Source organism: Pseudophryne corroboree, chromosome 11 (assembly GCF_028390025.1).
Source record: "Pseudophryne corroboree isolate aPseCor3 chromosome 11, aPseCor3.hap2, whole genome shotgun sequence".
Classification (NCBI taxonomy): Eukaryota; Metazoa; Chordata; class Amphibia; order Anura; family Myobatrachidae; genus Pseudophryne; species Pseudophryne corroboree.
Window position 1 is genome coordinate 6,065,833 of NC_086454.1, and position 25,687 is coordinate 6,091,519.

The window sequence follows — 25,687 nt, forward strand, 5'->3', positions numbered from 1 at the left end:
AGGTCGTGCTGAGGAAGTCTGCTTCCCAGTTGTCCACTCCCGGAATGAATACTGTTGACAGTGCTTATCACATGATTTTCCGCCCAGCGAAGAATCCTTGCAGCTTCTGCCATTGCCCTTCTGCTTCTTGTGCCACCCTGTCTGTTTACGTGGGTGACTGCCATGATGTTGTCCGACTGGATCAACACCGGCTGACCTTGAAGCAGAGGTCTCGCTAAGCTTAGAGCATTGTAAATGGCCCTTAGCTTCAGGATATTTTTGTGAAGTGATGTATCCAGGCTTGACCATAAGCCCTGGATATTCCTTCCCTGTGTGACTGCTCCCCAGCCTCGCAGGCTGGCATCCGTGGTCATCAGGACCCAGTCCTGAATGCCGAATCTGCGGCCCTCTAGAAGATGAGCACTCTGCAACCACCACAGGATGGATACCCTTGTCCTTGGTGACAGGGTTATCCGCTGATGCATCTGAAAATGCGACCCGGACCATTTGTCCAGTAGGTTCCACTGGAAAGTTCTTGCGTGGAATCTAACGAATGGGATTGCTTCGTAGGAAGCCACCATTTTTACCCAGAACCCTTGTGCATTGATGCACTGAGACTTGGTTCGGTTTTTGGAGGTTCCTGATTAGCTCGGATAACTCCCTGGCTTTCTCTTCCGGGAGAAACACCTTTTTTTTTGACTGTGTCCAGGATCATCCCTAGGAAACAGAAGACAAGTCGTCGGAACCAGCTGCGATTTTGGAATATTGAGAATCCAATCGTGCTGCCGCAACACTACCTGAGATAGTGCTACACCGACCTCCAACTGTTCCCTGGATCTTACCCTTATCAGGGAATCGTCCAAGTAAGGGATAACTAAAATTCCCTTCCTTCGAAGGGATATCATTTCGGCCATTACCTTGGTAAAGACCCGGGGTGCCGTGGACCATCCCTACGGCAGCGTCTGAACTGATAGTGACAGTTCTGTACCATAACCTGAGGTACCCTTGGTGAGAAGGGTAAATTTTGACATGAAGGTAAGCATCCTTGATGTCCAGAGACATCATGTAGTCCCCTTCTTCCAGGTTCGCAATCACTGCTCTGAGTGACTCAATCTTGAATTTGAACCTCTGTATGTAAGTGTTCAAAGATTTTAGATTTTAGATTTAGAATCGGTCTCACCGAGCCGTCTGGCTTCGGTACCACAATAGTGTGGAATAATACCCCGTTCCCTGTTGCAGGAGGGGTACCTTGATTATCACCTGCTGGGAATACAGCTTGTGAATGGCTTCCAAAACTGCCTCCCTGTCAGAGGGAGACGTCGGTAAAGCCGACTTTTGGAAACGGCGAGGGGGAGACGTCTCGAATTCCAATATGTACCCCTGAGATATTACCTGAAGGATCCAGTGGTCTACTTGCGAGTGAGCCCACTGCGCACTGAAATTCATTGAGAACGGGCCCCCACCGTGCCTGAGCTTGTAAAGCCCTAGAGGGCTTGGCAGAGGCGGAAAAGGGTTTCTGTTCCTGGGAACTGGCTGATCTCTGCAGCCTTTTTCCTCTCCCTCTGTCACGAGCAGAAAAGAGGAACCTTTTGTCCGCTTGCCAACAAAGGACTGCGCCTGATAATACGGCGTCTTATTTTGAGAGGCGACCTGGGGTACAAACGTGGATTTCCCAGCTGTTGCCGTGGCCACCAGGTCTAAAAGACCGACCCCAAATGTCCCCTTTCAAAGGCAATACTTCCAAATGCCGTTTGGAATCCGCATCACCTGACCATTTTACTGGTAGAATTGGACAACGCACTTATACTTGATGCCAGTCGGCAATTATTCCGCTGTGCATCATGCATATATAGAAATGCATCTTTTAAATGCTCTATAGGCAATAATATACTATCCTAATATTTCCAGTCAGGGAATCCGACCATGCCCACCCAGCACTGCACCTCCAGGCTGAGGCGATAGCTGGTCGCAGTATAACACCAGTATGTGTGTAAATACCTTTTTGGATACCCTCCTGCTTTCTATCAGCAGGATCCTTAAGGGCGGCCATCTCATGAGAGGGTAGAGCCCTTGTTCTTACAAGCGTGTGAGCGCCTTATCCCCCCTAGGGGGTGTTTCCCAACGCACCCTAACCTCTGGCGGGAAAGGGTATGCAGCCAATACTTTTTAAGAAATTATCAATTGTTATCGGGGGGAAACCCACGCATCATCACACACCTCATTTTATTTCTCAGATTCAGGAAAACTACAGGTAGTTTTTCCCTCACCGAATATAATACCCCTTTTTGGTGGTACTCGTATTATCAGAAATGTATAAAAACATTTGCCATTGTCTCAATCATGTAACGTGTGGCCCTACTGGAATCACGGTTGTCTCTTCACCGTCGACACAGGAGTCAGTATCCGTGTCGGCGTCTGTATCTGCCATCTGAGGTAACGGCCGTTTTAGAGCCCCTGACGGCCTATGAGACGTCTGGACAGGCACAAGCTGAGTAGCCGGCTGTCTCATGTCAACCACTGTTTTTTTATATAGAGCTGACACAGTCACGTAATTTTCAACAGTACATCCACTCAGGTGTCGACCCCCTAGGGGGTGACATCACTGTTACAGACACTCTTCTCCGTCTCCACATCATTTTTCTCCTCATACATGTCGACACAAACGTACCGACACACAGCACACACACAGGGAATGCTCTGATAGAGGACAGGACCCCACTAGCCCTTTGGGGAGACAGAGGGAGAGTATGCCAGCACACACCAGAGCGCTATATATATACAGGGATAACCTTATATAAGTGTGTTTCCCCTTATAGCTGCTGTATGTTTTAATACTGCGCCTAAATAGTGCCCCCCTCTCTTTTTTTAACCCTTTCTGTAGTGCAGGGAAGAGCCAGGGAGCTTCCCTCCAACTGAGCTGTGAGGGAAAATGGCGCCAGTGTGCTGAGGAGATAGGCTCCGCCCCCTTTTCGGCGGCCTTATCTCCCGGTTTTTTGTATATTCTGGCAGGGGTTAAATGCATCCATATAGCCCAGGAGCTATATGTGATGCATTTTTTTGCCATGTAAGGTATTTCTGTCATGTTTTATTGCGTCTCAGGGCGCCCCCCCCAGCGCCCTGCACCCTCAGTGACCGGAGTGTGAAGTGTGCTGAGAGCAATGGCGCACAGCTGCAGTGCTGTGCGCTACCTTATTTGAAGACAGGAACGTCTTCTGCCGCCGCTTTCTCCGGACCTCTTCGCTCTTCTGGCTCTGTAAGGGGGCCGGCGGCGCGGCTCCGGGACCCATCCAGGCTGAACCTGTGATCGTCCCTCTGGAGCTAATGTCCAGTAGCCAAGAAGCCCAATCCACTCTGCACGCAGGTGAGTTCGCTTCTTCTCCCCTTAGTCCCTCGATGCAGTGAGCCTGTTGCCAGCAGGTCTCACTGAAAATAACAAACCTAAACTAAAACTTTCACTAAGAAGCTCAGGAGAGCCCCTAGTGTGCACCCTTCTCGTCGGGCACAGAAATCTAACTGGGGCTTGGAGGAGGGTCATAGGGGGAGGAGCCAGTGCACACCAGTTAGTCCTAAAGCTTTCTTTTAGATGTGCCCAGTCTCCTGCGGAGCCGCTATTCCCCATGGTCCTTACGGAGTCCCCAGCATCCACTTAGGACGTTAGAGAAAACATGAAAAACTCATGTTGGCATTTTGACTTGTCGGCATTTTACATGTCTGTATTTTGACCTTGTCGGTATTTAAATGTCAGTATTTTGTCCATGTCGGGATTTTGACCGTCGGTCAATTGCTGTCAGGATTTCGACCGTCAGGATTTTGATTGGAGGTAAACTGACTGCATCCCAGATAGATATAGATAGACAGATAGATAGATAGATAGATTAGATAGATAGAATAGATAGATAGATAGATAGATAGATAGATAGATAGATAGATAGATAGATAGATAGATAAATCAGGACAGCTGAGAGGTATGCATGCAGGTGCCCCTTCAGGGCTTGTTGCCTGGGGGCAGGTGTCTCCATTGCCTCTGGGAGTTACGCCATGGGTCCTGATATAACTGATAATCACAACGCTACCGCACACAGGGCCCTATTCAGGCTGAATGCAAAATTTGAGCATTGATTTCTGTCCGATTATTGAACGGCTGCGTATGCGCAGCATTCGCATTGCACAATCACGAGGGGAAATAGCAACAGAAAATGCGTGCACATCCTAATCGCAATGCAGCCGCTGTTTCATTGACAGGAAGCCGGCGTTTCTGGGTGGAAACAGTAACGTTTTCTGGGTGTGTCTGAAAAATCGCAGGCGTTCCCAGGCGTTTTTAAGGAGGGCCTCTGATGTGAGTGAAGGCCACTTGCGTCACAAAAATTGTGGACGACCTGACCTGGCGCAGAAGCTGAAAAATCTTTGATGTTACGGTAATTGCATATGGACGCACACTGCGATGCGTTCGCACATTTCAGCATTGGACTTTTTCCTTTCTATTTCCGGGGCCTGCATCTATCTGATGGCAGCAACCCCTATTTACCAGAAACCGCAATCCTTCCTGAATAAGGTCCACAGATCGGAGCCTATTAACCTTTCTCACCGGAGTTACACCACACACGGGCAAACTGAGTTCCCCGGCTGTATGCACCCCCCCCCCCCCCTCCCTTATTGCTGCATTTTCGACTTTGGTGTAAATTTCTGAGGGGGCTCAGAGGTCTCTTTTCACATGGAGTTTATTTACGAAGTGGCGGATTGGTAGTTGGAATTAAAAATGTCTCTCACAGTCGGTGAAGAGCACAAACAGTCGCCATGTGTGCGTACTGCGACCGTGATGCATACACAGTCACCTGATAATCGCTCAACTCCATAAATATCAGCATTGCGTACGTCTGAATGAGGCCCAATTTAAGAATTGAATTTAATAAAAACAAAGAAGTGGACATAAGACCATATTTACCTACTATCCTGCAAGTTGCGGGAGACTCCCCATTTTTCGGGTAGTCCCCTGCACCCACATCCCAATATCCCCCATCCCACATTTTGATGAGGGCACTCAGGCAGGATGAGGAGATTACGAGGTATAGCCGGTATTTGCGGCTCCTTGTAGAGAGGACACAAATTGTGTCACTTAGCCCCACCCCCTGCACACGTAGCGGCAAATCGCAACATTTTGCTGTGATAGGGGTGGGGCCTAGTGATGGGGGTGGAGCCTAGTGATGAGACAGCCCTGCCCACCCACAGTAGTCCACAGAGTCTACTCTCCGGGCTTCTCCCAGGTAGGTTAGAATGCAAAAGACTTGGGCCCTCATTCCGAGTTGATCGGTCGCAAGGCGAATTTAGCAGAGTTACACACGCTAAGCCGCCGCCTACTGGGAGTGAATCTTAGCTTCTTAAAATTGCGACCGATGTATTCGCAATATTGCGATTACTAACTACTTAGCAGTTTCAGAGTAGCTTCAGACTTACTCTGCCTGTGCGATCAGTTCAGTGCTTGTCGTTCCTGGTTGACGTCACAAACACACCCAGCGTTCGCCCAGGCACTCCCACCGTTTCTCCGGCCACTCCTGCGTTTTTTCCGGAAACGGTAGCGTTTTCAGCCACACGCCCCTGAAACGCCGTGTTTCCGCCCAGTAACACCCATTTCCTGTCAATCACATTACGATCGCCGGAGCGATGAAAAAGCCGTGAGTAAAATTACTTTCTACATAGCAAAGTTACTTGGCGCAGTCGCAGTGCGAACATTGCGCATGCGTACTAAGCGGATTTTCATTGCGATGCGATGAAAAATACCGAGCGAACAACTCGGAATGAGGGCCTTGATTCAGAGATAGACACAAATGCCTTTACAGTTGTGAATTTGTGTGCAAGCGGCTAGGAGAAAATATGCAAATGTCACCGCTGCCGGGATTTGTACTGAGATGTCAGCTGGGGGCGTCGCAGATACTCGGCTTGTGGCCCTCATTCCGAGTTGTTCGCTCGCAAGCTGCTTTTAGCAGCTTTACACACGCTAAGCCGCCGCCTACTGGGAGTGAATCTTAGCTTCTTAAAATTGCGAACGAAAGATTCGCATTGTGCAGTTTCTGAGTAGCTTGAGACTTACTCGGCATCTGCGATCAGTTCAGTGCTTGTCGTTCCTGGTTTGACGTCACAAACACACCCAGCGTTCGCCCAACCACTCCTCCGTTTCTCCAGCCACTCCCGCGTTTTTCCCAGAAACGGTAGCGTTTTTTCCCACACACCCATAAAACGGCCAGTTTCCGCCCAGAAACACCCACTTCCTGTCAATCACATTACGATCACCAGAACGAAGAAAAAACCTCGTAATGCGGTGAGTAAAATACCTAACTGCTTAGCAAATTTACTTGGCGCAGTCTCACTGCGGACATTGCGCATGCGCATTAGCGACTAATCGCTCCGTTGCGAAAAAAAAATAACGAGCGAACAACTCGGAATGACCCCCTGTGTACGAAGATGCCACCATCGGACGCACATCTGAGTAACCTATGGGAGCGCAGCCTGACTGACGGAACTGAGATGCTGGAGCCTTTTTGACTAAGTATGGGAAAAGTCGTGACGGGTCTGCGTTTTACTAACAACCCCTCTGTTAACGCCCACAATTGGTGCCTCATGCGCCCTGTCTTGCGACACCTGTGAGGAACTGGGGGGTACTGGGAGGAACTCGCAGTAGGTAGAACAGAGTGGCGAAATGCTATAAAAATGCAAATGACAACTGAACATTTGCACTTAGAAGATCTTGATGCCAAGCGCCAAATCCTGCTCAATGTCCTCCTATAATCACACAGCACCAGCGGACAGTTATACTGCGCCATCTGCAACCAAACTTTCAAGGTCAAGCTTGGCTTCCTAGTCACATAAGAGCGCACGCTAGAAGATGATGGATATTGCATCATCTCTGAATCAGGACCATATTTCACTTCACACTTTCAATCAAGAGGGAAATTCAACCTGCCCCATGTTCAATGAGACCCTAATGTTCCAGGTAGGGCCCATGGGGGTCATTCCGAATTGATCGCTAGCTGAATTTGTTCGCAGCGCAGCGATCAGGCTAAAAAACGGCAGTTCTGCGCATGCGTATGTGGCGCAATGCGCACACGCGACATATGGGCACAATGAACTATGTAGTTTTGCACAGGGTCTAGCGATGCATTTCAGTCGCACTGCTGGCCGCAGAGTGATTGACATGAAGTGGGCGTTTCTGGGTGGCAACTGATCGTTTTCAGGGAGTGTGTGGAAAAATGCAGGCGTGCCAGGAAAAACGCAGGCATAGCTGGGCGAACGCTGGGTGGGTTTGTGACGTCAAATCCGGAACTGAATAGTCTGAAGTGATCGCAAGCTCTGAGTCGGTTTTGAGCTACTCTGAAACTGCACAAACATTTTTTGCAGGCGCTCTGCTATACAACCGTTCGCACTTCTGCTAAGCTAAAATACACTCCCAGTGGGCGGCGGCATAACGTTTGCACGGCTGCTAAAACTAGCTAGCGAGCGATCAACTCGGAATGAGGGCCCATGTGTGACGTATTCCTGATAACAAGAAAAATTCCGACTATTCTCCCATTAGAAATTCCAAGCTACGCCTCCTCGTTACAGGATCGTTTGCAGGCGGCGCGGTAGAACGGATGGAAATAGCATCGCTGTATCTGGAGTGAGCAGATGGATTGTGACGTCTGATACTAAATTTAGCCAGAACCAAATGTGATTCTGAGTTTATATTAAAGTTCATTTTAATTAAAAAATGGAAATTCAACTCTCCCTCGTCTGTGTTAATTACATAGAGCGTACACTGGGCACTAATTCTGAGGACAGAAGAACAGAACAGCATGTATCACGCTTTGGCATCAAAAGGCAACACATACTACTGAGGATAATTGTATGAATGAAAATGAAATGGCCTGAGTCGCCGCACCACCAGTAATCACACAAAGGGTCTCGTATTTCCAGCTGTGCATCCATCTAAGTCGCTAAAAGTCACACAGCGCGTGCGTCTCACAGTGTGAGCATACAGAATGGTTCAGATGCACGGTCTCAGCAATATACCGGAATTGTATACGGCATTCCTGGGTGGCACCTGCGAGGTAGAACCACAGAGGTGGCCCGTCTTATGGGCCGGTAAGGAAAGTGCCACAGATGATGCTTGGAAACCCATAATCGCTCACATAGGAGGCCATGCTCTGATGGAAATTCTGCACCTAGCAGGAGCATTTGCAAGTTTTGATAGATAGGGTATCACGTCACCACACACACCATTGGACAGGACAGACACAGGACTGGACTGGTGTGTCAAGTCACTGAGCCGAGGCATCACTGTGCCCCTATCCCCCTTGTACCCTTATGTGATAGCAGCGTAATGTGTAATGGTCACCACCACTGTGTGGCATATTGCGTGAGGGGCACTACTACTGTGTGTGCGTTCTGTGTAAGGGGCACTACTACTGTGTGGGAGTAATGTGTAAGTGCACTACTACTGTGTGTGCATAATGTGTAAGGGGCACTACTACTGTGTGTGCGTAATGTGTAAGGGGCACTACTACTGTGTGTGCGTAATGTGTAAGGGGCACTACTACTGTGTGTGCGTAATGTGTAAGGGGCACTACTACTGTGTGGGAGTAATGTGTAAGTGCACTACTACTGTGTGGGCGTAATGTGTAAGTGCACTACTACTGTGTGGGCGTACTGTGTAAGGGGCACTACTACTGTGTGTGAGTAATGTGTAAGGGGAACTACTACTGTGTGTGCGTACTGTGCAAGGGGCACTACTACTGTGTGGGCGTACTGTGTAAGGGGCACTACTACTGTGTGGGAGTAATGTGTAAGGGGAACTACTACTGTGTGTGCGTACTGTGCAAGGGGCACTACTACTGTGTGGGCGTAATGTGTAAGGGGCACTACTACTGTGTGGGAGTAATGTGTAAGTGCACTACTACTGTGTGGGAGTAATGTGTAAGTGCACTACTACTGTGAGGGAGTAATGTGTAAGGGGCACTACTACTGTGTGTGCGTACTGTGTAAGGGGCACTACTACTGTGTGGAAGTAATGTGTAAGTGCACTACTACTGTGTGGGTGTACTGTGTAAGGGGCACTACTACTGTGTGGGCGTAATGTGTAAGGGGCACTACTACTGTGTGGGTGTACTGTGTAAGGGGCACTACTACTGTGTGGGTGTAATGTGTAAGTTCCACTACTGCTGTGTGGGAGTAATGTGTAAGGGGCACTACTACTGTGTGGGAGTAATGTGTAAGGGGCACTACTACTGTGTGGGAGTAATGTGTAAGGGGCACTACTACTGTGTGGGTGTAATGTGTAAGGGGCACTACTACTGTGTGGGCGTAATGTGTACGTGGCACTACTACTGTGTGGGAGTAATGTGTAAGTGCACTACTACTGTGTGGGTGTACTGTGTAAGGGGCACTACTACTGTGTGGGCGTAATGTGTACGTGGCACTACTACTGTGTGGGAGTAATGTGTAAGTGCACTACTACTGTGTGGGTGTAATGTGTAAGTGCACTACTACTGTGTGGGTGTAATGTGTACGTGGCACTACTACTGTGTGGGCATAATGTGTAAGCTCCACTACTACTGTGAGGGTGTACTGTGTAAGGGGAACTACTACTGTGTGGGAGTAATGTGTAAGTGCACTACTACTGTGTGGGTGTAATGTGTAAGTGCACTACTACTGCGTGGGTGTAATGTGTACGTGCACTACTACTGTGTGGGAGTAATGTGTAAGTGCACTACTACTGTGCGGGTGTAATGTGTACGTGGCACAACTACTGTGTGGGAGTAATGTGTAAGTTCACTACTACTGTGTGGGAGTAATGTGTAAGTGCACTACTACTGTGTGGGAGTAATGTGTAAGGGGAACTACTACTGTGTGGGAGTAATGTGTAAGTTCCACTACTACTGTGTGGGTGTACTGTGTAAGGGGCACTACTACTGTGTGGGCGTAATGTGTACGTGGCACTACTACTGTGTGGGAGTAATGTGTAAGTGCACTACTACTGTGTGGGTGTACTGTGTAAGGGGCACTACTACTGTGTGGGCGTAATGTGTACGTGGCACTACTACTGTGTGGGAGTAATGTGTAAGTGCACTACTACTGTGTGGGTGTACTGTGTAAGGGGCACTACTACTGTGTGGGCGTAATGTGTAAGTTCCACTACTACTGTGTGGGTGTACTGTGTAAGGGGCACTACTACTGTGTGGGCGTAATGTGTACGTGGCACTACTACTGTGTGGGAGTAATGTGTAAGTGCACTACTACTGTGTGGGTGTACTGTGTAAGGGGCACTACTACTGTGTGGGCGTAATGTGTAAGTTCCACTACTACTGTGTGGGTGTACTGTGTAAGGGGCACTACTACTGTGTGGGCGTAATGTGTACGTGGCACTACTACTGTGTGGGAGTAATGTGTAAGTGCACTACTACTGTGTGGGTGTACTGTGTAAGTGCACTACTACTGTGTGGGCGTAATGTGTACGTGGCACTACTACTGTCTGGGAGTAATGTGTAAGTGCACTACTACTGTGTGGGTGTACTGTGTAAGGGGCATTACTACTGTGTGGGAGTAATGTGTAAGTGCACTACTACTGTGTGGCATATTGTGTAAGGGGCACTACTACTGTGTGGCATATTGTGTAAGGGGCACTACTACTGTGTGGCATATTGTGTAAGGGGCACTACTACTGTGTGGGTGTAATGTGTAAGTTCCACTACTACTGTGTGGGCGTAATGTGTAAGTTCCACTACTACTGTGTGGGCGTACTGTGTAAGGGGCACTACTACTGTGTGGGAGTAATGTGTAAGTGCACTACTACTGTGTGGGCGTAATGTGTACGTGGCACTACTACTATGTGGGCATAATGTGTAAGGGGCAACCCACTGCCTTCCCTTCTGCCTTCCCTCTGCATCACTATCTCCCCATCACCCTCTCTCTCCTGTCACCCTCTGCCTCTCCAAATCATCACTCGTCATAGGGATATGGCATTCCCCTTGAGGCCACGCTCTTAGTTGTGAGACCACACCCGTGTTGTGAGGCCATGCCCACTTTTTCAGGAGTGCATGTGCCAAATAACACATGCACATATTGAGGAGGGGTGGTGCACCTCCAAAAATTCTCGCACAGGGTGCTAGTAGGCCCGAACTGGCCCTGTAGTAATTTGCGAGATTAAAGGGGTACTAAGCAAACTCATTTAGGGTTATCACGGGTCCCTATCTTCCAGCAAAGTCCTATTTTTTCTGCTTTTACTCGAGCAAGCATTTACAGTATATTTTCTCCTCTTAGCAAAATGCCAGAAAATCATGTATGCGCCGTGTATTGTCCAATATTTTGATTTGTCTTGTGGTTACCAGTCACTTTAACAACACATGAGCAGGGATCCAGAGATCAATGACCCTTCTGCCTGCAGGGTGTGTCAGAGTGCTTTTCTCTTAACGTGCGCTATCTCTGGGATTCATGGTGAAAAAACATTCTGATGATGCCCAACTCATGGCGACCAGGTCAATTTCCCGTAATTAAGCCTATTTATCATGCAAGTTATCAGCTCATCAACTCAGTTATCACAATTGTTCTTTTCCTGTGTGTGACCCATTCCATTCACCCCTGCCCCAGGCAGAAAGCTAATCCTCCTGTATTGTCTCTGCTCCAGGAACATCCTGCTCCCTCTATCAGTTGGGGTCTGGAAAGCTCTGTTACTGGTCTCTTGCTGAATTACTGCGCTGCATTGTCTTCCACTATCACCTCTATGCAGACAACACACAAATCTATCATCCTCCAACCTCTCTCCATCTCCAATCCTGTGTGTCCAGCTGCTCCTCCCAATAAATGCCCCAGCTGAACATTTCCAGAGCTGAGCTACAGTAATTATCTCCCTTCTCCCAGTATCATTGCCACCTCCTCGCATCTGGTAACATTGTACTCCCTTCTGTCCGCCATGTCGGTTGTCTTGGGGTCATCCTTCACTCCACGATATCCGGACTATAGATCGTCACTAAAAAGGTCTACAGTCAATAGGTCTACCACTAATGGTAGACATGCATTAGGTCGACATGGTCAAAAGGTCTCACCATAACCTCTAGAACTAATTCAAGCTGCCCACCCTCAGCCTGAAAGTCCTCATTGATATATGTCACTGACATTTCCATGAGGTAATCTCCCTCACAGCCTGTTAGATCTGTCTCTGAGCTGTAAATCTGCTCCTCTCTGATGACCACCTTTCACGCTCACCTGCAAGACTTCTCTGGTGCTGCCCACCACTTATGCGACATCATACCCTGCCTGACCAGAGTCTCTCCCAACCTCCAATCTTTCAAGTGCTCTCAAAGTCAACCTGTTCGCTGGTGTCTATCCCACCCCCTCTCATGGCCCACATTGGTCATCTGGAAATTCTGGCAAATGCAAGGAAGGCCAGTGACCTCATGGGTGGGTAGAGGCCTCTATTTCATGTCGGTACCTTCTCCGTCAACCTCTTGTGGTCCATTTTTTATTTGTGTGACTTGTCATTCTGGCTGACAGGTGTTGCATGGTTTTGCTATTATTATAGTCTGTTTCTATATAACTGATGATGATGTTAGAGACTACAGGGTGGTGGAGATATTATATGTTACCTCTATGCATTTTTGCTGTTCCTGCCCCTAAAACTTGTGCTCAAAAAGGTAATTTATTTTAAGCAATGTTCTAGTACCCACCTTTTCAGGAGGCCTTAGCTCTACCCATCGAGCTGTGCCAAAGGGAATGCCAACATTAGCCAGGCTGAGGGTAATATCTCCAGCCACCTGGTGACGCGAGAAGCGGTCGCAGTTTCGCAGAGTGAGGGTCAGCGTGGCCTCGGCTCTGTCCTCCTCCTGCAGGGGGAACAGCAGCGCTTCCTCCCACACTGTGTGTGCTGTCCTTTTTGTTAGTGCTGTTTGCGCCTCGGTCTGGCCGTGGCGAGTTTTCAGTGTGCCCAGGACGTAGCAGTGGCTCCCAGGGTCGTCCTCACCTGTCAGCGTCACACCTACAGCTTCATTACAGAGAAATAACCGTTATCACTCATCAGCTCACGTAGAGCGTCTCGGAGGGCGGATACTATACACATTTGTATATGAGATATGTGCACGTAGAACAACATATTGTACCAATAAGGTAAATACCAATAATTTAGACTTTTACACACACACAAAGAAAAAATTGCATCATTATACCAACTCATTCCATTTCTATGCCCTGATAAAATCTCGCCGCATGCCCCAGTCACAGCGTGCATCTGTAATCCCGCTTTCTATACACATACTCTTTGGGATTTTTGATAGTCAGTAAAGCAGAAACTGTCTGAACCATTTGCTCCCAAACACTTGAAAATGGACAAAAACGATTGTTCAGACAAATTGGTTAAATCCGTGTTATAATCATTTTTGTCCGTTTTCCAGTGTTTGTGAGAAAATGGGTCATTTGCTCCCATGCATTACAAGTGTTTTATCCCAACCAGCCAGATTGGACAGATGGTCTGCCAGATAATTGTATAGTGTGTGCCCAGCTCTACATGTTAATCCTTTAAGCTTAGGGGGGTCATTCCTACCCGTTCGCACGCAGCGGTTTGTCGCTGCGGTGCGAACGGGTCCGGAATGCACATGCGCGGTGGCAGCACTGCGCGTGACATTGCCTGGCGACAGGGGTCGCCGGGTTACATAGAGGAGTACGAAGAATGTGGTCGCAAAAGTGGTCGCAGAGCCGACCGCAAGAAGATTGACAGAAAGAAGGCGTACCTGGGCGTCACCAAACCGTTGGAGACCGTTTTCGGGGAGTGGAGAAGAAAACGCAGGCGTGTCCAGGAAAACGGAGGACGTCTGTCTGACGTCAAAGCCGGATCCAGCATTGCTGAGATCGTCGCACAGGGTAAGTATGTCCAGGGCTAGTCTTGATCTTTTTTTAACTTAGCAGGGCGCACAAGCGATCGCAGCCCTGCTAAGCTATATAAAAAAAAACAACTCTCCCATAGGCGGGGATTAGTTGATCGCAACAGCAGCTAAAAGTTGCTGGCTGCGATCAACTCAGAATGACCACCTAGGTACACATTATACAATTATCTGGCAGATAATCTGCCAGATCTAGCTGGTTGGAATGAAAATTTGGTAATGGATGAGAGCAAATGACAATCGACCATTTGCTCCCAAAAACTGCAAAATGGACAAAAACATCGTTCATCCAATTTGGTTAAATTTGTGTTTAATCAATTTGTATGAACGACAGGTTTTGTTAGTTTTCTAGTGTTTGGGAGCAAATGGTCGATTGCCATTTGCTCTCATCCATTACCAGATTTTCATTCCAACCAGCTAGATCTGGCAGATTATCTGCCAGATAATTGTATAGTGTGTACCTAGTTTAATGCTGGGCATACACTATACAATTATCTGGTAGATAATCTGCCAGATCTGGCTGGTTGGAATGAAAATCTGGTAATGGATGAGAACAAATGACAATTGATTATTTGCTCCCAAACACTGGAAAATGAACAAAACCTGTAATTCAGACAAATTGTTAAATCACAGATTTAACCAATTTGTATGAACTACAGGTTATTTCCATTTTCCAGTGTTTGTAAGCAAATCGTTGATTGTCGTTTGCTCTCATCCATTTCCATATTTTCATTCCAACCAGCCAGATCTGGCAGATTATCTGACAGATAATTGTATAGTGTGTACTTAGTTTTAGATTCTGGATTTATCTTCTCGTTTCAAGGCAGCAAAGACCACCAGTTGGTCAGATTTGTCTCCCTAATGGTGCCCATACACTTGTGCGATGCCCCGCGCATCGCATCGGCACCTGAACTGCCAAAGTGATTACCATGCGATCATGCGATAGATTGCATGGTAATCACGTGATGGGCCGCTCCTGGTGGGTGCCCATCGCACATCGCAGAGCGATATATAGCATGTGTTTTTAAAAACACATGCGATCGCACTGCGATTCGATAAATATTAAGTGCAGCACATACTATCTTGAGACGTGAGATTCAAACGGCGTGCCCGCGCATCGCGTCGAAAGGTACCTAAAATGTGCCTACAATCCTCCGATTTCTCTCACAGAGACGGTAGAAATCGAAGATTAGCACCGATTATCTTACAAGTGTATGGGCATCATAATAAGTGGACAGGGCACTAGCCCCTAATGCTTTATACACTTGTTTCTCCTTAAGTCTGAAGTTGTGGAACACATATCTGTTAATTTCCTCCAGCAACCTCTGCCCAACTAATCCCAGTCTGAGAAAATGCAGTGCTGTGAAGTGAATCTAAGGGGAATGGGAGAGGGGGGGGGGGGGGGGGGGGGCACCTAAGCCTATTTAAAGTGCAAAGTCTAATTCATATTTTGGAGGGCATAGGTTTCCCAGAATAGAGGACACCCTCCTCCATTTTGCCCACTTTTAGTAAAATGAGCTGGCCAGGTGTGTGATGATTTTGACTAATTGCTTCATGGTCATGAAGCACAGAAATGTGGGGGAGTGGGGCCCAGTTGTCACCCCCCCCCTCCCCCTTCATTGTGATCATCTCCATCTCTAATGTACATGAGAATGTGACTGAGATTTACCTTCAAGGAAAGATACACACAGCTCCGCTGTCTGGCGGTCATATCCCAGGGAGTAGCGCAGTTTCGGAACATGATGCAAGCTGTTCAGCTTTTCCACATCTTCATTATCAGGAGGTATGTTCACAAACTGATCTGTTAATGATGAGCACAGAAAGTTAGATAGATAGATAGATAGATAGATAGATAGATAGATAGATAGATAGATAGATAGATAGATAGATAACCGTCTGGTTTGCATACAACTCTGAATCAGGCTTTTTGTCACTCAGTAAATCCCCCTGTGTTTATATCGCATATTTATCAGCATGAAATGCAGGGGACTTAAGCACCCAATCTCATGTACTACAGTCAGACACACACATGGAGCTATTGCATAGGAGGCTCTGTACCTCTAAAGCTGGCCAAGGCAAGTTTATTTTAATGTACTGTATATTGGAATCTGCACAAGGATTGACAACATTGAGAAAAATATTAAAGCTTTCTGGGGGTCTATTCTATGACCTGAGTTTTTGGTGCTGGTGTCTTGAGTTCAAGCCTCCTGATTTTTGGGTTTTTTTTTTTTTTGGTTTTTTTTTTGGGGGGGTGGGGGGGGGGTTTAAGGACCTTGATGTTGACATTAAGACAGTAGTAGTTTCTACTCTCATTTAAATTGCGGGATTGCCAGGTGGCTGGTTCCTCACTTGGACTGGCAATCCTGGGTTGGTGAAGTTTCTTTTTGGTGTCTAGGACTGCGTGCCAGGCTGATTGTTGATCATTGGGGGGTTTAGTTGATAGCATGGTTGTCTTGTGGCTGGTTTCTGCTGGTGATGCTCCTTGCCTGGTCTGGTTGGGAGCCTGCCTTCTTGTGTGCTGTAATGATTTGGGAGGGGTTGAATTCGGGTGACCGGCATTTGGGATCCTGACGGTCACCATACCGATGCTTGGTCCCCGAGCTACACTCTATGAGTGTAGTGGACACTCACGAATGGGAATAGTCCCTGTAGTCGGCATGCCGACTGTCGGGCTGTCAATCATTTGGGATCCCAATGTCGGTATAGTGACCGGCGGTCACATAACTACATTCCTTTGGTAGAGCAGATTCTTCTCTTGGTGACATTGACCAGTGGTTTGCAAGAACCTGGGTGCAGTAAGGTACCTGTCTGTTGAACCTTGGCTTCTGCAGATGACTATTGGTCCATTAGGCCAACTGAGGGTTCAGTAAGCTTAGAGCTATAGTACATTTTCTCAGTTTCATCAACTAGCCTGGTGCAATATCCAAGACATTAAAAAAAGCCTATTATATCTAGGTATTAGAACCAGATCCTTCAGCAAGACTTCCATCAACACATCAGTGTATTAATGCACTGAACCAGCCTTGCTTTGCTGGAGGCAGGTATATCTGAAAGTCATCAGTCATTCAAAGGACTAAAAGGGAACAGAGCGGGGATTCAAACCCAGAGCTGCCCCATCATTGTCTGTGGAAGCCTTGGTTACCAGTGTCTGTGGTTACCAGTGTCTGTGGTTACCAGTGTCTGTGGTTACCAGTGTCTGTGGTTACCAGTGTCTGTGGTTACCGCTGTCTGTGGAAGTCTTGGTTACCAGTGTCTGTGGTTACCAGTGTCTGTAGTTACCAGTGTCTGTGGTTACCGCTGTCTGTGGAAGTCTTGGTTACCAGTGTCTGTGGTTACCAGTGTCTGTGGTTACCACTGTCTGTGGTTACCAGTGTCTGTGGTTACCGCTGTCTGTGGAAGTCTTGGTTACCAGTGTCTGTGGTTACCAGTGTCTGTGGTTACCAAAGTCTGTGGAAGCCTTGGTTACCAGTGTCTGTGGTTACCAGTGTCTGTGGAAGCCTTGGTTACCAGTGTCTGTGGTTACCAGTGTCTGTGGAAGCCTTGGTTACCAGTGTCTGTGGCTACCAGTGTCTGTGGAAGCCTTGGTTACCAGTGTCTGTGGTTACCAGTGTTTGTGGTTACCAGTGTCTGTGGTTACCAGTGTCTGTGTAAGCCTTGGTTACCAGTGTCTGTGGTTACCAGTGTCTGTGGAAGCCTTGGTTACCAGTGTCTGTGGTTACCAGTGTCTGTGGAAGCCTTGGTTACCAGTGTCTGTGGTTACCAGTGTTTGTGGTTACCAGTGTCTGTGGTTACCAGTGTCTGTGGAAGCCTTGGTTACCAGTGTCTGTGGTTACCAGTGTCTGTGGTTACCAGTGTCTGTGGAAGCCTTGGTTACCAGTGTCTGTGGTTACCAGTGTTTGTGGTTACCAGTGTCTGTGGTTACCAGTGTCTGTGGAAGCCTTGGTTACCAGTGTCTGTGGTTACCAGTGTCTGTGGTTACCAGTGTCTGTGGAAGCCTTGGTTACCAGTGTCTGTGGTTATCAGTGTCTGTGGAAGCCTTGGTTACCAGTGTCTGTGGTTACCAGTGTTTGTGGTTACCAGTGTCTGTGGTTACCAGTGTCTGTGGAAGCCTTGGTTACCAGTGTCTGTGGTTACCAGTGTCTGTGGAAGCCTTGGTTACCAGTGTCTGTGGTTACCAGTGTCTGGGGTAACCAGTGTCTGTGGTTACCAGTGTCTGTGGAAGCCTTGGTTACCAGTGTCTGTGGTTACCAGTGTCTGTGGTTACGACTGTCTGTGGTTACCAGTGTCTATGGAAGCCTTGGTTACCAGTATCTGTGGTTACCAGTGTCTGTGGTTACCAGTGTCTGTGGAAGCCTTGGTTACCGCTGTCTGTGGTTACCGCTGTCTGTGGTTACCAGTGTCTGTGGTTACCAGTGTCTGTGGTTACCAGTGTCTGTGGAAGCCTTGGTTACCAGTGTCTGTGGTTACCGCTGTCTGTGGTGATCAGTGTCTGTGGTTATCAGTGTCTGTGGTTACCAGTGTCTGTGGTTACCGCTGTTTGTGGTTACCAGTGTCTGTGGTTACCAGTGTCTGTGGTTACCAGTGTCTGTGGAAGCCTTGGTTACCAGTGTCTGTGGTTACCGCTGTCTGTGGTTATCAGTGTCTATGGTTACCAGTGTCTGTGGTTACCAGTGTCTGTGGTTACCGCTGTCTGTGGTTATCAGTGTCTGTGGTTATCAGTGTCTGTGGTTACCAGTGTCTGTGGTTACCGCTGTTTGTGGTTACCAGTGTCTGTGGTTACCAGTGTCTGTGGTTACCAGTGTCTGTGGAAGCCTTGGTTACCAGTGTCTGTGGTTACCGCTGTCTGTGGTTATCAGTGTCTGTGGTTACCAGTGTCTGTGGTTATCAGTGTCTGTGGTTACCAGTGTCTGTGGTTATCAGTGTCTGTGGTTATCAGTGTCTGTGGTTACCAGTGTCTGTGGTTATCGCTGTCTGTGGTTATCAGTGTCTGTGGTTATCAGTGTCTGTGGTTACCAGTGTCTGTGGTTACCGCTGTCTGTGGTTACCAGTGTCTGTGGTTACCAGTGTCTGTGGAAGCCTTGGTTACCAGTGTCTGTGGTTACCAGTGTCTGTGGTTACCAGTGTCTATGGTTACCGCTGTCTGTGGTTATCAGTGTCTGTGGTTACCAGTGTCTGTGGAAGCCTTGGTTAACAGTGTCTGTGGTTACCAGTGTCTGTGGTTACCAGTGTCTGTGGAAGCCTTGGTTACCAGTGTCTGTGGTTACCGCTGTCTGTGGTTACCGCTGTCTGTGGTTATCAGTGTCTGTGGTTACCAGTGTCTGTGGTTACCAGTGTCTGTGGTTATCAGTGTCTGTGGTTACCAGTGTCTGTGGTTACCAGTGTCTGTGGTTATCAGTGTCTGTGGTTACCAGTGTCTGTGGTTACCGCTGTCTGACCATTGTTGTTTCTGAGTAGAAGACTTTTAATAATATTGCCCAACAGCCTTGAGCAACATCCAGTGTATTAAAAACATGGAAGCCTAGCAGGGGATGAGAACCAGGACTCCCAGATATTCTGTAGAGAAGAGCAGGATATTAGGCACCAGAGATGACCGCTGGTGAAATAACTACATCCCCCAGAGATAACTTATACCTTAGGTTGGAGGGAAACTTTTCTCATTGTCAAAAATCAACATGGTGCTTCTGTAAATGGGATCTTAAAAATAAGTCAGGATTGGGAACCATCACATCCACTGTTGTTACCACCAGAGAAGGGAGCACCCAGCTTACTGAGCCATTCCAGGCTTTGCCGAGATATTCTGACTTTTCTTAATGTCATCAGTCTGCCTGGTGTAACATCCATGGTAATAAAGATGAATCCTGCCTGGGCTGTACCATATTGCCAGTAAAGAGATGCTTTAGGCAAACATTTTAGTCCTTAACGATCCAGGTACAACACGCAGAGTCCTGAATGTATACCTGTCTGGGAGCTGGAACCAGGGACTTTGCTGACTAGAAATCGCATGTACATGCGTGCTTCATTTAAACCAGTTCACCCACACACGGGGACAGTCTGCAGACCCAATAGCAGCAGTATCAGGAGCAATAAGGAGGTTGAAGGACTTTTCTCAGTGTCTTCACCCACCCGGTGCAATATCCAGGGTACTAAAGGTCACGGTGGATCTAGGCCAAAGTACTGTATGACACTCCAGCTGCAGTGGAACTAGACACCTCAGCATGCCCTGCCACAGTTTTGCTATTAGGGTATACTAAAACTGTGGCAGGGCATGCTGGAATTTGTTGTTCCACAGCAGCTGAAGAACCTCACATCCTACACCTGAATGATATACACTTTTATTTTAAGGAAGCCAAACTCTTACAAAAAAAAAATATCATTAAAATGAAAGCAAAATATACATGCATGCATTATCAGGTGGTATTACAATATTTACTGTACAGATCTCCCTGTGGGGACTGAAACTCCAGATCACCTGTGCCATAGTCAGATGTTTCACTGGTGTTGTGTTATGTCAAGGCAAGACATGAGCGCAGCCTGCTCATAATAACTCCCCCCGTACTGAATACACAGCGCTATTTGCTCCTGCAGTATAGTCACACGACTAACACACGTGCTGTCTGTAGAAAGATATTGTTCCTCATTCCGAGTTGTTCGCTCGCTAGCTGCTTTTAGCAGCATTGCACACGCTAGGCCGCCGCCCTCTGGGAGTGTATCTTAGCTTAGCAGAATAGCGAACGAAAGATTAGCAGAACTGCTACTAAATAATTATTTGCAGTTTCTGAGTAGCTCCAGAACTACTCACAGATTGCGATCACCTCAGTCCGTTTAGTTCCTGGTTTGACGTCACAAACACGCCCTGCGTTCGGCCAGCCACTCCCCCGTTTCTCCAGACACTCCCACGTTTTTCCCTGACACGCCTGCGTTTTTTAGCACACTCCCGGAAAACGCTCAGTTACCACCCAGAAACGCCCCTTTCCTGTCAATCACTCACCGATCAGCAGAGCGACTGAAAAGCGTTGCACGAACACCAGCAAATCTACTAAGTTTTGTGTTAAATAACTAAGCGCATGCGCGCTGCGTATCATGCGCATGCGCATTTAGCAACAAATCGCAGCATAGCGAAAATCGTCAACGAGTGAACAACTCAGAATGACCCCCCTAATGTCTGTGCACCTTGTTAATGATAACTTTTAGTGGCTTATATTAAACTACGTAGGTACAGATGTACTAAGCATTGCAGAATTATAGAGTGGAGAGAGATAAAATACCAGCCAATCAGCTGTGCTTGAAAAAAGACAGGAGTTGATTGATTGATTGATTGATTGGTACTTTATCTCTCTCCAGTTTATATAATTTTCAAAGGCTTAGTACAGTACATCCCCATAATGCAGGGCAACACCAAACCACATGTACCATTAGCCTCCACTGTGGATACGTCACTGACCAAAGTGTAGCCTTAGCGGTATATTTACTAATGGTCAATTTTGATTGATTATTAATTCATTTCAGATTGATTGAAAAAGCGATCTTAATCAGTGTTAGTCTTACAGGGCTAAAACACATTTACTAACAGATGATTTTTTAAATGTTAGTAAATGTGTACATAGCCCTGGAAGCCCAACATCGAGATCTGTAATGGATCAAAATCGTCCTTTAGTAAATATACCCTTTAGTGCTAGGGTGCAGGCCTTCCAGCGACACCGCCAGCAAAGCACCGGGCTAACGGTCCACCGTGCCAGTTTACGAGTGTCATAAGCAAGTAGGAAACATTTCTTCTGTGTCATTACCCGGCCTGGTGCGTCCTCCAAGTGGAGTGCTTAGAAAAAAAGGAATTATGGGCGGGATGTACTGGAGTCTACGTTGGCAGGAGGTGCGGGTTCCGGCTGGACTCAGATGGTTTTTTTGAAAGCGCCAGTCATGTGCAAGGCAAAACCACACATTGTAAATGATTGCCGCCTTAAAAACGTATGAGTTAGGGCAGGAACCGCACCACCGGCCGATGTGGACTTCATTACATCCGGCCCCATGTCTGAGTATAATCCACAGTGACAACACATAGGGGGTAATTCAGAGTTGATCGCAGCAGCAAATTTGTTAGCAGTTGGGCAAAACCATGTGCACTGCAGATGTAACATGTGCAGAGAGAGTTAGATGTGGGTGGGTTATATTGTTTCTGTGCAGGGTAAATACTGGCTGCTTTATTTTTACACTGCAAATTAGATTTCAGTTTGAACACACCCCACCCAAATCTAACTCTCTCTGCACATGTTACATCTGCCCCACCTGCAAGTCACATGGGTGGTCATTCCGAGTTGATCGCTCGCTAGCAGTTTTTAGCAGCCGTGCAAACGCTATGCCGCCTCCCACTGGGAGTGGATTTTAGCTTAGCAGAAGTGCGAACAAAAGGATCGCAGAGCAGCGGCAATGTTTTTTTTGTGCAGTGTTAGAGTAGCTCGATACCTACTCAGCGCTTGCGATCACTTCAGACTATTCAGTTCCGGATTTGATGTCACAAACACGCCCTGCGTTCGCACAGCTACACCTGCGTTTTTCCTGGCACACCTGTGTTTTTTCGAACACTCCCTGAAAACGGTCAGTTGACACCCAGAAACGCCCCCTTCATGTCAATCACTCTGCGGCCAGCAGTGCGACTGAAAATCTTCGCTAGACCTTGTGTGAAACTACATCGTTCGTTGTAATAGTACGTCGTGCGTGCGCACTGCGCCGCATACGCATATGCAGAAGTGCCTTTTTTTCCGCTTCATCGCTGCACAGCGAACGAATGCAGCTAGCGATCAACTCGGAATGACCCCCATGGTTTTGCCCAACTGCTGACAAATTAGCTGCTGCGATTAGGTCTGAATTAGGCCATAGTAATAAGACATCTGTAATATAGACATTGAGCTGTGTTGTATGTCTGGGAACTGTATCTGAAATACATTTCTCGGTTGTCACATGAACATGTTTATTTGCTCGCGATTGAGCTGTTGTTACACGACACGGTTTGCATATAAATACGCCTCCTGTCAGCACAATGACGCTTGTCAGCTGCTGCAACGTGTATGATAAGTGAGCGGCGTTCCGCTGTCTCCTCTGCCCCCAGCTCGCACTGTATACAGCAATCTGGAGGATACGTCCCTGACAGTGCTGGAATCTTCCACATTCCCATTATCCCAGGGCAGGAAGCGAATGTAATCCTCCCCGAGAATAGGACAGTCACTGACTAAACATTGTCTGAGCACCGCTGTGTTATATGTTTGTGCCATAGAAATAAAAAGGTTAATAAATAAATGAGACACAAAATAATGGTAAAGGACATTCTTAATCAGAGGAAGGTCTCTACAGGGGGAACAATGGAGAATGGGGTGGCGGTGCATTGGGCGATGGTCCCAGGAACCGGCGCATACCTGCGGTTGGACAAGATGGGCTGCAGACAGTACGTGCTGACATTTTCGGAAAGTTTGGTGGCGGGAGCCTCACAAATGATTTTTACTGGGGTCCCTTCTATAAACAATCTTGGCCTGGATTTGCAGCATGCTGACTGTATGAGAACACAGAACAGAGCAGCTTTCCCATACAACGTGACTGTGACTGGGAGTGCTATTCTGCAAAATACAGGTTATTCCGGTTTATCCTACAAAATGTAGAACATCCTGCGGCTGGCTCCTCGGGCGCTGCCTGGTCACACGGCACGTGGGAAAGAATCCAGGCGCTAACGTCCTGCTTTCCTGATTAGCTACATACCATACTATCCGAGTCGCTGAGCAGGAATTACGTGTGCACATGGGGGTAATTCAGACCTGATCGCAGCAGCAAATTTGTTAGCAGTTGGGCAAAACCATGGGGCCTCATTCCGAGTTGTTCGCTCGGTAATTTTCTTCGCATTGCAGCGATTTTCCGCTAATTGCGCATGCGCGATGTTCGCACTGGGACTGCGCCAAGTAAATTTGCTATGCAGTTAGGAATTTTACTCACGGCATTACGAGGTTTTTTCTTCGTTCTGGTGATCTGAGTGTGATTGACAGGAAGTGGGTGTTTCTGGGCGGAAACTGGCCGTTTTATGGGTGTGTGTGAAAAAACGCTGCCGTTTCTGGGAAAAATGCGGGAGTGGCTGGAGAAACGGGGGAGTGTCTGGGCGAACGCTGGGTGTGTTTGTGACGTCAAACCAGGAACGACACTGACTGAACTGATCGCAGTGGCAGAGTAAGTCTGGAGCTACTCAGAAACTGCTAAGAGGTGTGTAATCGCAATTTTGAGAATCTTTCGTTCGCAATTTTGCTAAGCTAAGATTCACTCCCAGTAGGCGGCGGCTTAGCGTGTGCAATGCTGCTAAAAGCAGCTTGCGAGCGAATAACTCGGAATGAGGGCCCATGTGCACTGCAGGGAGGGCAGATGTAACATGTGCAGAGAGAGTTAGATTTGGGTGGATTATTTTGTTTCTGTGCAGGGTAAATACTGGCTGCTTTATTTTTACACTGTAATTTAGATTTCAGTTTGAATAAATCCACCCAAATCTAACTCTCTCTGCACATGGTTTTGCCCAACTACTAACAAATTTGCTGCTGCGAGGAATTCTGAATAAGGCCCTTTGTACAGAAGAGTGGTGGAAGTTCTGCAGCGCTCTATGCAGCCAGCAATTTGCCTCCGATGTTACACCACATCACATTTACCGTGGCATCTCCTGTGCCTCATACTGGGTGTGTGGCACTGGGCCATGCCATCACAACTCCAAGGGGTATATTTACTAGAGATGAGCGCCTGAAATTTTTCGGGTTTTGTGTTTTGGTTTTGGGTTCGGTTCCGCGGCCGTGTTTTGGGTTCGACCGCGTTTTGGCAAAACCTCACCGAATTTTTTTTGTCGGATTCGGGTGTGTTTTGGATTCGGGTGTTTTTTTCAAAAAACCCTAAAAAACAGCTTAAATCATAGAATTTGGGGGTCATTTTGATCCCAAAGTATTATTAACCTCAAAAACCATAATTTCCACTCATTTTCAGTCTATTCTGAATACCTCACACCTCACAATATTATTTTTAGTCCTAAAATTTGCACCGAGGTCGCTGTGTGAGTAAGATAAGCGACCCTAGTGGCCGACACAAACACCGGGCCCATCTAGGAGTGGCACTGCAGTGTCACGCAGGATGTCCCTTCCAAAAAACCCTCCCCAAACAGCACATGACGCAAAGAAAAAAAGAGGCGCAATGAGGTAGCTGTGTGAGTAAGATTAGCAACCCTAGTGGCCGACACAAACACCGGGCCCATCTAGGAGTGGCACTGCAGTGTCACGCAGGATGTCCCTTCCAAAAAACCCTCCCTAAACAGCACATGACGCAAAGAAAAAAAGAGGCGCAATGAGGTAGCTGACTGTGTGAGTAAGATAAGCGACCCTAGTGGCCGACACAAACACCGGGCCCATCTAGGAGTGTCACTGCAGTGTCACGCAGGATGTCCCTTCCAAAAAACCCTCCCCAAACAGCACATGACGCAAAGAAAAAAAGAGGCGCAATGAGGTAGCTGACTGTGTGAGTAAGATAAGCGACCCTAGTGGCCGACACAAACACCGGGCCCATCTAGGAGTGGCACTGCAGTGTCACGCAGGATGTCCCTTCCAAAAAACCCTCCCCAAACAGCACATGACGCAAAGAAAAAAAGAGGCGCAATAAGGTAGCTGACTGTGTGAGTAAGATTAGCGACCCTAGTGGCCGACACAAACACCGGGCCCATCTAGGAGTGGCACTGCAGTGTCACGCAGGATGGCCCTTCCAAAAAACCCTCCCCAAACAGCACATGACGCAAAGAAAAAAGAGGCGCAATGAGG

At 47.6% G+C, this 25,687-nt stretch overlaps 1 protein-coding gene across 1 annotated transcript in view; it reads right to left on the reverse strand.

Annotated features, from left to right (window-relative positions):
* Nucleotides 1-25,687, reverse strand: part of SYT13 (synaptotagmin 13) — a 58,657-nt gene that overhangs the window by 13,601 nt on the left and 19,369 nt on the right. The window contains exons 3-4 of the mRNA XM_063946269.1: nt 15,544-15,675; nt 12,669-12,982 (exon numbers count right to left, since the gene is read on the reverse strand). Of these exons, the coding sequence (XP_063802339.1) occupies nt 12,669-12,982; nt 15,544-15,675 (446 nt within the window). The remainder of the gene's footprint in view (nt 1-12,668; nt 12,983-15,543; nt 15,676-25,687) is intronic.